The sequence below is a fragment of the Ostrea edulis genome, chromosome 5 (assembly GCF_947568905.1).
Source record: "Ostrea edulis chromosome 5, xbOstEdul1.1, whole genome shotgun sequence".
NCBI lineage: Eukaryota > Metazoa > Mollusca > Bivalvia > Ostreida > Ostreidae > Ostrea > Ostrea edulis.
Genome location: NC_079168.1, coordinates 23239963 through 23258457, shown reverse-complemented (window position 1 = coordinate 23258457; position 18495 = coordinate 23239963). Strand labels below are relative to the sequence as shown.

The following is an 18495-nucleotide window of genomic DNA, read 5'->3' as shown; positions in this document are numbered from 1 at the left end:
GATGATAATAAATATAGAGAGGGAAAGAGAGAAACACGGGCTCTCAGTATTTGATGTATGAAGATAAACACTCAGCATGCTCATGATAAATTAATACATGCTCTCTGCTGTGAAATCAGTTGCAGCAATTGATTACCCGTTAATTTTCAAGAAACTTGATGCGTAATGGTTGGCCTTTTGAAATACTTTGAATATAAGCCAATCGTTGCAAAACAATGACAATTTTTATTGATACAGGAAGGAAATGGAAAACTTGATATGTACATGATATGAAAAGTATTAGATATTCACGTTGTGTCTGTTTCCGTCACTTACTAACAAGTATGTTTGGAAACACATTTTTGTCAAAAAATAGAAAATAATTATTTCAAAGAACTTTAAAGTAAAATTCTCATTTTTGGAATTACATAAAAATGAAAGAAAAGTAAAATTGTGAATTACTTAGTTACTTGACAAGTGATAGACAAATGGACACTGTGATAATCGCGTTGAATTTGATGAGAAACAATTTTGGGATGTGTTGATTATGAGTATAGGTGACAGAAGACTGTTTCAACATCGTAGACTTGTCCACATTAGATCTTGAGTAATGCAGGATTAGTCACAGCCTGAAAGTCCAAATTGATTATACATAATTTTTCTCTGTGGTTCACACTCAGTACATGTATGCAGTTGGTTTGACGGTGAATTTTGTGTACCACAGAATATTCTTTAATCCACCATCATTTCACTTGATAAAACTTTACTTCTTGGAGGTTTTGGACAAACCTTTCATACACATTGTGCCATGACCGTAAGTAACCTAAACATATGTAGTATTACTGTATATATGTGCAACTTTTACAATGTGTGGTCATTTTAGTTTGTGGATGAATTATCAGAGGTACTGTTTAGATTGTTTGAGAAAGATGTAAATTTTGGGTATTTACTAAAATATTGCAGATATACAGTTTGTTGTTATCAAAAACACATACCCCCACATAAAAACGTTTTGATTTTATTATAACATTTACCAATATAACATCATCATCATAACCGAGATTATAACATGCTGTGGACAATACTTTTTATTTTAAGAAGAGTTACATTACAATGTACTTGCAGTACATGTGTAGGTCATATTCTGGGTACATAGTTCATACTTGCTGCGACAGATTAAAGGAATTTAAATCTTGTGTCTTTATTAAAATCTATAGATAAAGTTTGTTGATTGATTTTCTGACGAGCCTTAGTGTTGAGGTTATGGTCATTTGTGTATCAGTACTACGAGTAAAGCTAGAGGATATAAATTTATGGAGGATTTGACAGTTTATAGGAAAGAAATTAGTCTTGACTATACTTTGTCACACAGGATTGGCTAGTCTTGTGAGAGATTGATGTAAATCCAAAGCCTGCACACAGTAGGTAGATTTATAAGGGAAATATGACCATTTTGTCTTCAAGGTGCTCATAGTTCAAGTTGAATACCGTAGGATTCTTAATCATTGATTTTCAATGGTCTGTCTAATGTCTTAATTCATTGCTGGAATGTTCATTGTAAATAGTGTATTCATGAATGAGAAATGAGCTGTGTGTTGATGAATTAAAAGTCTCCAGATGTGTTTACAAAACTATAAATACATGGCACTGGCAAGAAAAAATTATCTACAGAGAAAACAGAAAAGCAAACTTAAATCTTGGCTCAGTAACACATGTAAAATAGAATGAAAATTAACAGTATCATGTCCAAGGAAAGACATGGAGATTAAATGTTCATATGCTTGTTATGTAAACATTATCATTATTATTAGAAATTTCATCAGTGTAAACATGTAAAGTATAAACTAGAAATTTCATAGTACTGCCAACATTTTATTTAGTACTACCAACATTACAATCTTCTGTTTTAGATTTGCTGTGTTTGTCTGCTTACTTGTTAATAGAATGGCCCCAAGAAAAACACTGTTGGTGGATTTGGGATTGATGAAATTGAACTGAATTTAGCGAAATTGTGTTGACAGGGCCTTACTGCTTAAGAAAACTCTTTTTTTGTATTAAATTTGTTACAATCCAGCCATTCAACACTGATATATGTACAGTAGGAGTTCACTTATTATGAGTTAGAATTGAAAAATCTGCACTATCTGCCTGTGTATTATACATGTAGATGTTCAGCATGTTTTAAGTACAGTATATGACACAAGTGTTCAATTTATCTTACAGGCAGGCATGGAAAGCCTCAAGAGGCGCCTGAGTTTTCGCAAGAAGAAGAACCACGTTCCTGAGTGTTCAAAGCCTCACCAGTGGCAGGAAGACGAGAAGAAAGTCCGAGATGGAACATGTAGTTTCCAAGTTCGGGTACTTGTTGACATTCATGTAGTTCTGTTTATTTTATTAATGTACAAGTATAGCTACAAAGCTCTTTATTTTATGTGAGGTTGAGTTAGACGTGGCATGTGGAATTAAGATCAGAATCCATGATAATATGCCTCATTGTGCAGAGTGATTGTATTACCTTCTATTTATATTAAATGTTGGTTTGGTTGTAAGTGTAGTGTATGCATACAGATGCCTGTTAAACTGGTGTGTAATTTGTAGTTGTGTGCAGAAAACATGTCAATTATCCATGTACAGTCATGTTATCAGTCTTTGTAATTCAATGTATCGAGGGTTATATAAGAAATTACCATTCCCTACACATGTAATCGTGGAGACAAACTCATGCATTTTTGAATAATTAAGATTCTACGTGTGGTACGTATCATCTGATAGCCAATTGAATACCAGTCATACAGAAGATAGAAAGAACACATATTTCATGTTTCATCGATATTTTTAGATGTCAAAGATAAGAATGCTGATTATCCATGGTTATTTTTACTGCCTAACACTAATGTTTTGTACTGATTATCCATGGTTATTTTTACTGCCTAACACTAATGTTTCGGGTTAAAAGGTACAGAAATACATAGCATAGTCATTTGCATGCATTGATGTAGACTGTGAGATATGTTATAATGAATGTATCTTGTTATTTTGCAGTACCTTGGTTGTGTTGAAGTGTTTGAGTCAAGGGGCATGCAAGTTTGTGAGGAGGCAGTTAAAACGCTGAAAACTGTAAGTGGCATGATAGTATTTACCCAGAATCACTGAGGAAAATATCCTTAAAACTGAAAGTACACAGGTGCTGTTCAGATATCTTGACTATGCATATGTAGCGATGTCTGATGTTGAATAGTAATGCTGTATAGTTGATTCTCAGAAATAAGATACGATTTAGTTACAGAATGTATGTTAGTTTCTTGTTTTATTGTAGCAATGTAAGGGTAAATACCAAAGGGCTGTGCTCTACGTTTCGGGGGATGCCTTACGAGTTGTTGACGAAATCAGCAAGGTGAGACACTGGGGACTATATCAGAAAAGCTGAGTTTCAGTAGATGAATAGAAATAATATGATTTATCTTCAAAACTTCTCTGCTTTCCATGGAGTCTGGTAGCTTTCTGCTTTTTATCAATTCAATGAGTTTATTCCATATACTTGTAATTTCTGCTATTGCAAGCTATAAATATCTGAAATCTTCAAACTCAATATAATATCCATGACTGAATATCAGAATGCCATATAGGATAGTTTGGTCTGTTAGCTGTACTTAAATCATCATAAGCAAAGATTTTAAAACCACGTAAACATTGTACGATATTGTATATTTTCAAAATAAAGATAACTGATGTTAAGGTTACATTTCTCTGGGCAAACTCTAATAAGCACATGTAGTACAAAATGGTATATATATAGTAATCAAATGAAGTAACAATCCAATACCATGTAAAAGTCGTGCTATGTGAAACCGAGTTAAAAATCTGAGGGGAAAAGATTAATCCATTGATAACATTATTGATTTTGAACCGTCATCTGTCAACTAAGTGTAACAGAGAAATCAACATATGATGAATTTATTGATTAGAAAGTGTGAGCAGGCATAAAAATGAAATCATGCATTGATACTTCACATTGAGTGACTATCATATGTTTGTTGTGGTATAGATGTATCTTCAAGGATTGTTAGCTTCTAGGTCAGCCAAAAAATGGGGACAGCAATAGTAATCTCTAAAGATTGCCTAGGTTTCAGAACTCTAAATCCCCAGCCTTAATTGGAACAAATTAGTGGCCTGAGACTTTTGGTGGATGTCACTGCATTGATTCCACCAACTGCGATTGGTAATGCTAGACATTTAAATACTTGTTAATGTCTCCTGTGGACCTTAATGTGCAGTTGTCTCCATATTCTTTTTTAGTCTCAGAATTCTTTTGAAATTGGTCTTCTTTAGTTCTCGTTTGATAGCTGATTTCAAATTGATGTCATCAATTTCATAGCCACTAGTAAATGCTTAGAAATCAAATACTTTGTTTGCTATGATGATAAAGATGGGAAATTTGTTGGATCTCAAGAAAAACTGGAGACTGCATAAACAGATTTCCAGCAGCAAGACCACGAAATCAATAAAAGACACAAGGACTGGAATTTGTAGAAATCTTTAGATATGATTAGGTTTACATTGTAGAATCAATCACCAAAATGCACTGTTTTGCCCTCACAGCTCTCTCTGTATTACTCTTTTTATGAGTGTGTCTGTCAGTTTGTCTTGCTCTGTCGCTGCCTGTCTCTCTCCCATTTATGTTAATAGTACTAGAAAATTCAAACACACATGATAATTAAGTAAAAAAATAATTTAAAGGATGTATGATTGTACAGTATATCAAACCAGAGAAAACTGTTATGAATAGAAAGTTTAGGATATGCACAATAATATTTTGAAATTGAAAACTTTAAATTTTAGTACTTATTTAGTGAAAAAATGCAGTTTTATTAGAAAGTTAAGTGGGAAAAAAGTGAAATGCTTGTGAGATTTGAACTCATGATCCATAGATCGGTGGCTAAATGTTAACCCACTGAGATAACTTGTTTAAAAAGACAAGAAATATGTTACTGATTTTTATGGTTGGAAAGTCAGCCATTATGATGATGTGTTATGCATCCTGAAGTAATAGTTTCTTAATGGATTTATGATAAAATTTGTAGACAGAGGAATACTTGTATAGATAGCATATTGTGTAATGGAGATTTCTGCTGAGTATATCTTTCTATCAGTAGATAAACACTCAACCAATTGTTCATCATCACAGATATTAAAATCCAATAGATTTACAGTACCGTGCTTTTGAATTAAAATTTCAATGATGATAAATAAGTCATGTGCAAGTAAAAGATCACAGTTTGTTATCAGATTCTTGTTAACGTTTGCAGAGTATGATAGTTGACCAAACCATTGAGAAGGTCTCCTTCTGTGCACCGGACCGTAACCATGAGAAAGGATTCGCCTATATATGTAGAGATGGAACCACCAGACGATGGATGTGTCATGGTTTCCTGGCTGTGAAAGAGTCCGTAAGTGTCAGTATTATTTACTACAATTTTCCCTTAGTCCCGACACACAGCTGCCGAGATGTGTCAATGAGCCGGCTGCTGTCAAAACAACCAGGCCAATCCCTTTTGTGTATCAGCAGAATTTGGTCTATTACACCATCACTAGGTTATATAATCAAACAGTTTTATTTTAACTATTTTTTGTTATTTTGGCATGAATTCATTTTTTTAGTGTACAAGTATGGCATGTTAAATGTGTAGAGTCTATGTTGGTCACTATTTTAACATACAAATGTGCAAGTGTGTGTACATGTGTTTAATTGCCATAATTTCACAAAATTAGGGAGTGTGCAATCACTAAACTCTCGAGTGATGGGTATAAAACGTTATTGAAGTTAGAATTATATAATCTAATTTAGTGTGAAATTGATAGCAGTTTTGTAGTGTGGAGAAAGAGTGATGACAGTCTTAGTTAAAATAATTATTAGTTATAGAATTTTGTAACTTCTGCTTCTCTGAATAATCAATATTATCAAATTTGGGTTAGTAATTATGAAATTGTTTTTATGTGTTAACCTCCAGTTCAAACTGCAGTTAATAAAAGAATTTATAGAAAATTGAGATAAATTCCTACTTCCTGTGTTTAAACTCTATATATTGCTCTTCTTATGATAAAAAATCCTTTTATCTAGCAAATCCAAGCTGCTCTTTAGCACAATATATCAAAGAGTTTCAACTTTTTACATGTGTGATTTTGTCTGGTCAGTTTGAGAGCAGGCGTATCATCCACCCACCTCGGCAGTGTAACGTAGTGTCTGCGTGGCTTTCTCTTTGCACCAAGTGTCGGGATTTTTTCTTGCTTATCTGTGTTTTAACTTTTTATTTTCATTGTAACATATACTCAGTAGATCAATCTCTGTAAATCATGACATAATGCATGGATTTTATTTAAATTTTAACAAAATTAGCTTCAACCATCGTGTTTTGAGTAAGTTAATAGCTTTGATTTGTTTGTCATTTTGTGTAGATGTAAATTATTTCAATTAATGAAAGCATGCAAGTACTTGTCATTTCAAGTTATATGATTTATTTATTTGAAAGATTGCTCTTTTGTTTCGTAATCTTGAATGAAATCTATGTGAATGCTGAATGACTGTTATATAAGTTGGCCTACTTGTTTGTTTTTCTCACCAAGTGGTATTTCAAGGGCCGGAATCGCCGCTCCGTGAGTAGTCAAGCTAGGCTGTAGTTAAGCCTGCTCTTGTTCTGCATTCTAGTATTTACACTGTTTGCATGAAGCAAGTTCTAGTTTGTAATATCATAGCAGTATACTCCAGAATTTATACTGTGTAGGCTTCCTAGACAGAAAGGACTTACAACCAATGATGGCCAATCCCTTGGGGCTGGAAATCGTTGTAGCAAAGCGTAAAATTAACACGAGACTTAAGAAAAAAAGCAGTAATGTAGAGTGATTCATGTCGTGCGACTGAAAGGGATCAATAGAGGATAAAAAATGCTCGAGATCAATACAGTGGAAAAGAGGTCCATGAATTTAGAGTTAGCCTCTAAGCTTTCGCTATTGATGCCCTTTCACTTCAGGATAAATAAAGCTCAGCTGTTTGGACAATGTTTGTTATATACGTCTATATCTATTTCACAGAATCTGTTAAGGGATTTGCCATCATCAAGTTTTCTCTCTGATTCACCTTATCATATTCATCTTTTCTGCAAGATCAGATTTGCATTTATAGGGATGGGTTCATATAGTTAAAGAATATTTGACATTTATTTTTATCTTCAATAGTATGTTTTGCTACATACTTTTACAATTTTTGAAAAATAACTCTTTTTGACTAATTTACTATAATAGTAGAACCACCTAAAGCAATCAGATTATTCATACAGTTTCATTTGCCTACATTTATCTGAATCATGTAAGTGATACTCATTTGTTTTGGTATGAAATTGCATTGTTTTATCTTATTGCAGCATGTTGCATGCAGAAAATAACTTCAACTGTATAACTAAAATCAATACCTTTTTCAGAATAACAGATTTTACCCACTTTCAAGTTGGTGATTCAGATGGAAGCTTGCTATTAACAATTGTTTTATTGGTGAAGGTTTGCAGTTAGTGTGCAGTCAAATTTTAGCACTATGTATTCATGTAACATTTCAGGGTCATTATGATTTGAAACATTTTGTAATACCATGTAGATTTTCTGTAGAACTGAAGGGAAATATAATTATTATGTAATGATAATATCTGCTTCCTTTTCATGCCAGAGTGTCACTATTTTTTGGGATTGTTATTTCTAATTTGAAAAGTGAAGGACATATTATTTAACATGCTATGGTATATTCATTTCAATATAATGTCAAAAGTACTCAAAAACATGTAATGACTAAATTGAAAAACTGTCATAATGATTAAAAGAAAGTATTTTACTGAAAGGATTTAAATCCTGAACAACAGATGGATTTTGGTGCTCTTAAATGATGAAATACTTGTTAGAGCTTGTTTGTGGAATTTTTGTAGTACAATGTACTTTTGTAGTATTCTATCTCTTTCCCACTGTTAGTACATATATTTTCTTTTGATAAAAAACAAGACTAAATATTTCATCCCCGTGTCGTATGACCCTCTCATTATTAGTAAGTGTCAAACTACAATAAAGCAGGCATCGTCTGTAAACGTTCTTTCTGTGAGTACGGATACCATAAAATCAGTAAAACAGCTACTCCCGATAGTTAAGGGCTCTTCATAAATAAAAAAGTACAACTGTATTGTATTACTGGAAAAGTACTGGTAAATTGTTTAAAGAATAATATTAGTGTGACTCTGTTAATGTTATTGAAATGAAAGTTGACTTTTTTAAATTTAATAAATAGCAAAAATTGTCTTGAATTCTACATGTAAGAAATACATTCAAACCTTTGTTGTTATTTAGGTCACCTATTGCTATCTGTTTCAGTGCATTGTCATTAGTTCAATGTGCATCGGTTGTAAACTTTTGAAAATATTTTTAGTTTCCTCTCTGGAATGACTGAACCAATTTCAACCAGTTTTATTATATAACATCTATGAGTCGAGGGGAAAAAATTGTGAATCTTATGGTCTCTGCCTTCCTGGTACCTGATGAGGGGTGTGGCCCAAATGATGAAAATTGATGTAATCTTAAAAAATCTTCTCTTTACTCCTGGACATCAAGCAGTCAAACTATTGGCATGATTATAATAAGCGATTAAACTGTAAAATTCATGACCCCTGGGTTCAAGGTTCAGGCCACAAGGGAAAGCAAAGTTGGTCATTTATTGAAAATGCATTATATCTTAGAAAATTTTCTTCTTTTCTTCTGGACATTAAGCAATAAAACTGTTAGCATGATTGTAATGAGCAATGGTCCCTATACCAAAACTGTGAAATCCATGTCCTCTATGTTCAGGGTTTATGCCACAGGGTGGAGCCAACTGGGTCATATAATAAAAATGTATTACACAAGGGGCATTTGAAAAGTTCGGAATATTCCTGGATAAAAATTATATGCTGAAATCAGTATCAAATATGATATATTTTATGTACGTCATATTCATGATATATTGGTAAACTGACGTAAAGATTGAGTAAAAAAGAGAACAAGTTTTCAACTGAGCAAAGAGCTTACTTCAAATCTTGCTCGTTATTAGGGTTTTTGCCAACAGACATTAAAGCTGATTTGGACAAAGTTTACAGAGACCAATCACTCTCATATGCATCAATATTAAGGTGAACATGTCATTTAAATTCGGCGGAAAGTCACTTGAAGATGTTCCACATTCTTGTTGGCTGTTGTCAGCATATAATGGAAAAAACATCATTGCTGTGAAAACTGCAATTGAAGACCTTGCAAATATTACAGACATTGATTTGTCAGCTGTTATCAGCATTGTAAGAGAACTGTTACAGTCAAAGCTTCGGATAGTTTGTGCTTGGTGGGCCTAGCAGAAGGGCAAAAATGCATCCATCTAGAAAGGGTCATCCAGTTTCTTAGCAATTATGAAAATTGATCAATGGCGATTAAATAAGATCATTACTGGTGATGAAACTTGAATTTATACACTAAATGCAATAACAAGGTTTGGATTGGAGAAACTGACCAAAACCTCAGGTAGCGCACAAAAAAAGGTCTGTTCAGAAAGTGATGTATGCGTTATTTTTTGACACTAAAGGTTCCGGTTTCAGAATATTCAAGTGTTACTGGTCAGTTCTATACTAAAAATCTCCTATCTAAGGTCGTTAAACATATAACTACCCTTCCAACAACCGGTAATAGAGAGAGCAAGATTCTCCTTGACAGTGCACCAGTACACAAATCGTCGTAACAGACTATTTGAAGGAAAATGGAACTGGTCTTTCGTTACACCTACCATATAGTCCTGATTTAGCTCCATGTGATGTTTGGTTAAACTCAATCATGAAAGACTGTGGTCAGCGATTTGAAAGTTGTCATGCTGTTGGAGGTGCCATTTTCCAGTGTATGAAGGGTATACCTAAAAAGGCATACAGATCAGCATTTTCCACAAGGATAAAATGACCCAGAAAGGTGTATTTGAGTCAATGAAGAGTATTTTGGAAGGATTAATGTAAACATTTCTAAGGTAAAGATGTTCCATATTTAATAGCATATTGATATTCAGAACTTTTCAAATGTCCCTCGTATTTCAAAAAGTTTTCTTCTTCACTTTTGGACTTCAAGGAGGCAAAATGTTAGCATGATTTATAATGGACATTGAGCCCTCTACCAAAGTTGTAAAATTATTGACTCTAGGGTTCAGATAGCAGGGTGGGGCTAGATTGGCCTTGTACATTATGTATTGAAAATGCAATAGAGAATCTTTAATTCTGAACATCTGGTTTGTATGATTATAATGAGCAATGTGAAATCCCTGGGTTCAGGGTTCGAGGCTCAGGTCCCATGGTGGAGCATGTTCAGTGTTTGGTATGATGTAATATAAAGTAAACGAAAGGAAAAAACCCACTAAGCACTGTTGCCACAAATTTTTCTGCATTTCTTCAATGAAATACATGTGATATATATATATAAAAAAAATTGAATTTTTTTTTTTTGAAAAAGAATTCATTGGTGACTTGCATTCAACAAATAATCCTCTAGAGATTAAATAGAAAGTTGCATTTCACTGTGATGTGCTAATTAAATCTTCCTCTCCTGTAAAAGAATTGTAATTTATTGTGTATGATGGTTATACCAATATATCTAATCATCTAGTATAAAGTATAAAAATGGAAAAGTATTAAAAGCACACAGGTAACAATGATTCCTAGAGACCAAAAAATGGGCATACTCAGTTGACCATTAAGGTCCATGGGGCTCTTGTATATTCAATATTCTGTTGCTCATTATATGCTTACGAATAGTCAAATAGTTGTATTTTGTACATGTAGAATTTGTCATTTGTAAATTGTACAAAAGGTGGAAACTTCGTATTTTCAAATGGCAATTAAAGTTGCTTATCATATTATTTACTATTAGCTGAAGCTTAATCACATGGAATTAACACCAAAATTTTCTTCTAGCTATCATTATTTAAAAAAAAATGATAAGGATTTGTTACATTACAAGAATATCTTGAAATACTTTTACTTTGTTTCTTGAAAAATAAGCCTCATTTTTCTCATTAAATTTGAATTACGAATATTTACTGCTTCAGGCAGCTTATTGTGAACATTTTAGGATATTGGTGTATAACAGCCTCTGTCAGAGATGACAGTTTTCTTATAAAAACAATTACAGTAATGTATATAGCTTTAGATGAAAATAGCAGCACAGAGTCACAGAAAAATTCTAAATGATCGGTTTGTTTTTATGTATGTATATAATACTTTGAAAATGAAATAATCGTTAAAATTCATCAAAATTTCATCCCTTTGTGTACTTCTACAAGATATTGAATTTCAATTGCATTCATTGGCTGAAAGGAAACAGTTCTTATTTAATACATGCAATCACATGATTACTAGATTTCTAAGTGAAGTGTTGCAGTGTATGATGGTGGTCTTGACGTTGAAGTTGGTGATTGCAGGGGGAGCGTTTGAGCCATGCTGTAGGCTGTGCTTTCGCGATCTGTTTAGAACGCAAACAGAAGCGAGACAAGGATTCCAGCACCGGGGTACAAGTCACGTTCTCTCAGGACAAAACCAGCTTCACCAGAATGGGCTCGTTCAGACAGACCACTTTGACTGAGAGAATAACAGATCCACAGAGTGCCATACTGGCTGGTAAGAGCAGTTTGATTGCAGTTAGGAGCTGAATAGTTTGAATGATATACAGAACATGCATGCGGCAACTTTGCTGCATTTGGGAAGTACTGCACTTTGTGGGAGGTCAAACTTTCTAATTGACATTGAAACTTTTTGGGACTTTGCCATAAGGCAGTTGTCATATAGTAATTACTTGACGTCTGCAGGGTGAAAAAAGTACTCGTCCGCTTGTCGTGGTTAAGAAAATGCGCTTGGAAAGATCGAATGCCATAATGCACTCATTTCCATTAACAAGTAAAATTTTCTGTATCTGCCAAGTTTACTGGTACTTTTATTTCAAATATATCTGAAAATTGTTTTTTCTTCACAACCTTCTCACTGAAAACTTTCGCAGTGCACAGATTACTGATAGAGAGAGAGACTACTTAAATTATATATCAACATCTGGGAGGTTCACTAATGTGATAGCCAAACCCCATATCAGATAATAGCCAAACCCCATATCAGATAACCCTTTTAAACAGTTTTATTGTGTTTATGTTTGTAATTTTAATCATACACACAGTTATAAGTCATTTACTCATATGTGACAAATCAATTCAGAGCATGCTCGGATTAGTATCAAAAACATCCTTTTGCAAAGTAGAAATATGATGAAGTGAACAATCAATTGTTTTATATGTTGTTTTATTTTCAAAGAATCTATGATGCACGGGTTCATTTATATGTGATTCAAACACTGATTAATGATTCAAACAGTCGGTTCATTTATATGTGATTCAGACACTGATTAATGACTCAGTCAACTTTTTTTGATGACAGAGTACATAAATGTCTTTAATGATTAAAAATAAAAGAATGAAAAAAAAAATACATTCTCATATATATACATACACTCTTTTTTTTTTGAGTAAAGTATGAAAATAGTACAGAACAAGTAAAACCATTATAGGGATGAGTGGTCATTATACTTGTCCCATGGGATGAGTGGTTAAGAAAAAAATGTTCTCACCCTAGACTCTTGTCCATTCGTCATCACTTTCTACAGCACATGATAACTTAAGTTTCCTTGATAAGATTTTCACAAATTTTATACACGATACTTGGATTATGCAGAGGAGAAGCCCTTTTGATTTTCTTATCTGTCGACTTTGTCTTTATGGAGTTATGGGACTTTGAATTTTCAAAATAAAAGATAATAGCACTTTCTACGGTACACAATAACATACTTGAGAAGATTTTCATAGAATTTAAAGATAATGCTTAGATTTCACATCAATGGGTTTTGTTAGGAGTTATGGAACTTATGCTTTTAAAAAAATCTCTCTATGGTACATGATATCTTCGAGTTTAGAAAAAATTGAGGGTGGCTGTACCAACCATGCCGATTAAACTACCTGACCAGATAAATGTAGATCATTGGTAGAGCACCTGATGGATATATTCATTGCGGGGCCCCTTCTGACTTGTCAGCTTTCTAGATATCATTGAAAATACTCGTGATAATCTAGTAAACTTTATTTAAGTGTTACTATGTTTGTATGGTTGAAGTAATATTTTACATACACATATTACATACACTAGCATACATATAAATTCAATGAAAATGTAGGTGAATTACATTTCGGAGTGTGTTGAAATATCATGAATTGATACATTATTTATCTTCAGAACCAGTACCTGTGAAGAAGGTTGACAACCCATTTGCTGTGGAGCGACCAAAAGCCACTACAAATATGCTGGTCAGACAAGGATCATTTAGAGGTTTTGAGAATCTACAGAAAGAATCATCTCCATTTAAGCGCACTGTGTCACTGCGAGTCAATGAACTTCCGTCAACCTTGCAGAGACAAGGGGCAATATCAGACAGCTCACCACCAAAACCAACTACAGGTTAGTTCATCTCTACATCTAGTCAATTTACTAAATTTCTCATCTGCCTATCATGTAGAAAGTCTGATGCAGTGTCATTATCAAAATCAATAAGTATAATGTATTGAGAAGAGACATGATAAATTTTCTTTGGGAAAGTGTGTAACAGTATATATTAGTGTTTAGAAATTTTTAATGTGAATTTTAAGCAGATGTCAGTGCCCCTATTCAAGAAATGTCCCCTTCCAAAGAAGAAGAGGATTCAATAGCCCAGATGTGCCAGCAGTTGACCATGGGATTATCACAGCTCAGCTCAGATGACCCATTTAGCACCACCCAGAAGGTGGAGTCTACACCATCTCAAAGTCTCACCTCACCGGCATTCCAAGCACACAGCCCCAAGCACACCTCTCAAACACGTAAGTTAAGTAAAAAACATGATGCATGGAGGATAGGAAATGTAAAGAATCTGTAAGAGGTGATAATGATTCTATTTTAGTGATAAGACTGATGTAAATATTTTTTTAAAAAAAGAAAAAAAGAGAAAGAGGGATCTGAGATAAAACTAGATTACTGTAAACATGGTAAATCACATGTTATTTGCGAGAGCGTTATTAATGTGTAATTTCTAGAGACTAGCCATTCAAGAAAATTTAGTTCTTGCGAATATACTCTTATACTTAGGGCTATTCCAGAAATAAATACATGGGGGGGTCGGGAGGCACCTTTTGTATATACCAAGCACCCATAAAAAAAAATAAAAAATTACCCCATGACCCATCAAATTGATAAACTCATTTTACAATGACCCATCTAATTAAAAAAAAAAAACAACTAACCAGACCCACCACAAAAATATTTTTAAAAATGAAAACGGTACAAATCTCGCGAGGTTTTCGGGACAAACATTCTAGTCAATGACGCGGTAATGCCTGTGCAACATTGTATCACAGTAGTTCTGAAGAAACGATGTCACATCAACAATCAAAGGCATCTATGGCGGGAATGTTCGAAAGATTGGGAGTCCAAACGATATTATCATGAAATGGGTATGGATATGTTTTTCCACGAATCGTTCGTCTTCTAATGGAGCCCGCGCCCGGAGGCGTCTATATTACCATCACACTGACTGATAAATATAACGCATCGGTACCCTTGTATAAATCAACTAAGGTTTGCCTATTTTTATTAGAAAACGGAATACCTATTGGTTTCAAAATATCCCAAAATCGATGCACTGTAAACTGTAATAATCTACAGAACAAGAGTTCGCCGCCATCATGTCCAAAGGGACCCTACTAAACGCGCCTCTAATTTGAAGAGTGCCGTAATGGAAAGTTATGCGCTGCAAAGAGCGACAACTCGAATAGTTCTATGTTACTTCCGATTTCCGATTTCGAAAGCAGCATTTCGAAAGCACGTTTTCAATTTTCCCTCCGACGTTTTGTAACCAACACGACAAGAGCGACAATAAAAATATTCTGAAAACTCAACACCCATGTGGCACAAAATAAAACAATAGAAACTACCCACTACCCATAATAAATATTTTTATACCCCCCGCAACAAGTTGTGGGGGGGTATACTGGAATCGGGTTGTCCGTCTGTCTACACGTCTGTAGACGCAATGGTTTCCGGGCTCTAAAGCATTATCCTTTCCACCTACCGTCACCATATCATACATATGGACTACCCATGGGATGAAGATGTTCCCTATCGATTTTGGGGTCAAAAGGTCAAAGGTCAAGCACACTGGACATCGAAGTAGCAATATGGTTTCCGGGCTCTAAAGCGTTATCCTTTCCACCTACAGTCACCATATCATACATATGGACTACCCATGGGATGAAGATGTTCCCTATCGATTTTGGGGTCAAAAGGTCAAAGGTCAAGTGCACTGGACATCGAAGTAGCAATATAGTTCGGTTTGTCATGCCATTTGTTTTTTACACTCAGAAAAGAGGTAGTTGATACCTATTACCAACACCCTTTGGGAGATTGGGGTAAGCGGGGGGTATTCTTAGTGAGCATTGCTCACAGTACCTCTTGTTTTAACAGTCCAACCACGGACCAAATAAAATACGAAAAAATACGACCACCCACACAAAAAAATATCATTTGCCGCCCGACCCCCCCCATTTGATCATTTCTGGAACAACCCTTAGAAGACTTGGACAATAAATAATGATTTGCGAAAGTTATGTCTTTTGAATAAATATATCATTGTATCCATGCGAAGATAAGGTCTAGTGAAATAAAAGTGATATACAGTTTAAAGCATATCGTAATACAAATGACTTTAATTAAGTAGGAAATTTTTTGGACAGTTTATAGATTACTTAGAAAAGCACAATCAACTCCCATGATATTTTTAATATAGTTTTATATTACACAGAACTTCCAGTTCCTTGTTTTAAATGTGTCAGTCTCTTTGCATTGCAGATGTTTTGTCACACCCAGCAGCCCCCATTCAGCAGACCAACCCATGGGCTTCTTCCAGTAGCAGCCCTGCCCATACTGCCATGCCCACATCTACATGGTCATCACCACAAGCTACAAATCCTTTCGCTAATGCTCCTCCCATAAGTGGAACAACAGTCAGCAATGGTGGAGCATTTGCCCAGTTTCCACAACAACCACAACCTCCTCCTCGGTCGCATGCTCCTCACCTGCAGCACATACGGAGTCATTCCATAGACACTGGTGAACTTTCCACAAGTCAGTGGACTGGTCATTCTCGTCAGCAAGCAAAACCCACTCTTATGGACATGGCTCAACAACGGAGCTTTCAGGTGAATGGCAGTGCGTGGGGAGATTCAGCCTCTGGGGTAACGTCTAAAGCATCAGGGCCCAGTGTTGATCCTTTTGATGTTGCATGGGCAGAAAAATCTACAAACAGACAGACTGCATCGAATCGCAGCAACCCATTTAACAGTGGCAGAGGTACACAGAAAACATTTGAAGTGAAATTATAGGGCTAGCTTAAAACTGTGTTACTTCCATTATTCAGGAAAATAACAAAATTGAATTATATGGGGATTGAAATTGGTCCTTTCAACAGAGAAGCCAGTGTCAAAGCTGACAGATACCATTAAACATTCTAAATGTTTCACTTACACAGGACTCATTGCACTTTTAAAGCTTTACTCCATGTTCTTAATTTGCAGTTTTATGTAAATCTGGTGTCTTATGATATCCTCTCATGCAAAGCATTAAGTTTACTTGCATCTATTTTTATTTCAAAATGATTTTATTTTCAAACACAATTGTATTCTTTCATATGACTTGAAAATGATACGTGTATGTTTACATTCAGTAGCCTTTCATGTTGCATTCATATCATTTTTATGTAGATTTCACACTGTGAATGTTGAACATTTATTTTTACACACAGGTATTGTTTATGTTTTATTTGTATAATTATTATCTATAAGTGCATATATTGTTTTAGATGTGCAGACTGTATATAAATGTGAGCCTGGTCAAACTTGATATGAAGAGGTATATTGCCTAGATTTAATGTACTTCTGAAGACTGCATATTTTAAGTGAGTTATCTAGAATTAATATAATTTTATATTTACCCACAGTAAGTCATAGATTTAGATAAAAGTGTAAATTAGGAGTTTTGTAATGTGATTAATTATTATAGTATAAAAGCAAAACAGATGCTTAATTGCAATTGATGCAGTGCTATTTGTAAATAGAATATAACAAACTAAATGCTATATTCAGGTATTTATAATCCTGAGTCTTTAATGAGATCAGGGAGTTGCTGGTAATATGTTAAACATATCTAAGAAGAAAAGTTGTGAACTGTTGTCTGTGATTCAAGTGAATGCTTTGTGTTTTGATAAAGCACTGCAATTGAATTTATTATAAAACTAAGCATTTTTGCCATTACTATCCTCCATGATAAAGTCTTAAAGGACCAGTATATAGACATATTAAGAGAATTTTACAGATCTGTTTTAAATATTATTTAAAGAAATGGTTTTAGATTAGAGAGGATTAGCGTGTCTGTCCTTCATGTTTTGCAAGTTTAAAAGTATGATTTTTAAATACCCTTCCATTTTAAAGTACATATAGACATGTACCTATAGAATTATTTTGCCTTGAGGTTTGAATGGGAGAACAGGATCTAGGTTTTACTTTTGGACTAATTTTTCAAGTAGTGTCGCACACTGTCGATATCCAGAAGTGTTATGTATTCAGATTTAAAGGAAATCTGCTCTGCAGATAATTTTATTGGAACCGTTTTTATATGGCAGATGTTGTCTAGGTGCTTTTCAAATTTACAAAGATATGTGCCTGCTTTCTCTGGAATTATGGGAATAGCGAAGTATATCAGTATAAAGGGCCAGGACGGTTTTACAAGAGAATTTACAACTAAAACTAAAAATGTTACATAGTTCTAAAAATATATAATTACATAACTGCATTTTTCTTATTTATTTTAAAATCACAATGTAATACATGTAAAGAATAAAGGAAATTTCAAAATAAGATTTTGGTCTTAGTTGTAAGTTTTTCGTGGCCCTGGTAATTAATCTTAATGGTAAAAGTCGTAAATCTATAATATTTTACTAAGCTGCATGATTTATTGCAATTCTAATGTTATGTTTATATTTTAAACATAAATCTTTGCATTAATAAAGTTTCAATATAGATGTTTCAGACTTCGTGTTTTTAACTAAGAGTTTTATAAAGTCACCTGATTCACTCCAGTGACCTACCTATTGCAGTCGGCCTGTTGAATGTCAACCCATATACCAAATTGAGTTGAAAAATAATAACTAATATGTTTTTTAAGCTTGTTGAAAATAGCTAGATTTTAACTTTAGACCCAGACCCCCCTGAAACGGGTGGGTCCAGTTAATCAGAAACCACCTCTCCGAGATCGGTTGAAGGTCCCCCTAAGATGTATATTCATAATTATACCCACCCACATCGATAAAGGC

The 18495-nt window shown here is 34.2% G+C and overlaps 1 protein-coding gene across 7 annotated transcripts; it reads left to right on the top strand.

Moving 5' to 3' along the window:
* The first annotated feature begins 294 nt into the window (after window positions 1-294).
* Window positions 295-18205, top strand: LOC125652726 (protein numb-like). 7 transcript variants are annotated; one of them, XM_048882104.2, is made up of 10 exons: window positions 295-793; window positions 2203-2337; window positions 3022-3096; window positions 3296-3373; window positions 5286-5426; window positions 6601-6630; window positions 11486-11681; window positions 13335-13556; window positions 13745-13954; window positions 15978-18205. In XM_048882104.2, exons 1-10 carry the CDS (start codon window positions 788-790, stop codon window positions 16508-16510), a joined length of 1626 nt encoding a protein of 541 aa, XP_048738061.2. In that variant the 5' UTR covers window positions 295-787; the 3' UTR covers window positions 16511-18205. The 7 variants fall into 7 exon arrangements, with proteins under 7 accessions (XP_048738061.2, XP_056022608.1, XP_056022607.1 ...); XM_056166632.1 differs by having other exon boundaries at window positions 315-793; window positions 13748-13954; XM_048882103.2 differs by having other exon boundaries at window positions 385-793; window positions 5286-5432; window positions 13748-13954.
* Window positions 18206-18495: the final 290 nt, after the last annotated feature.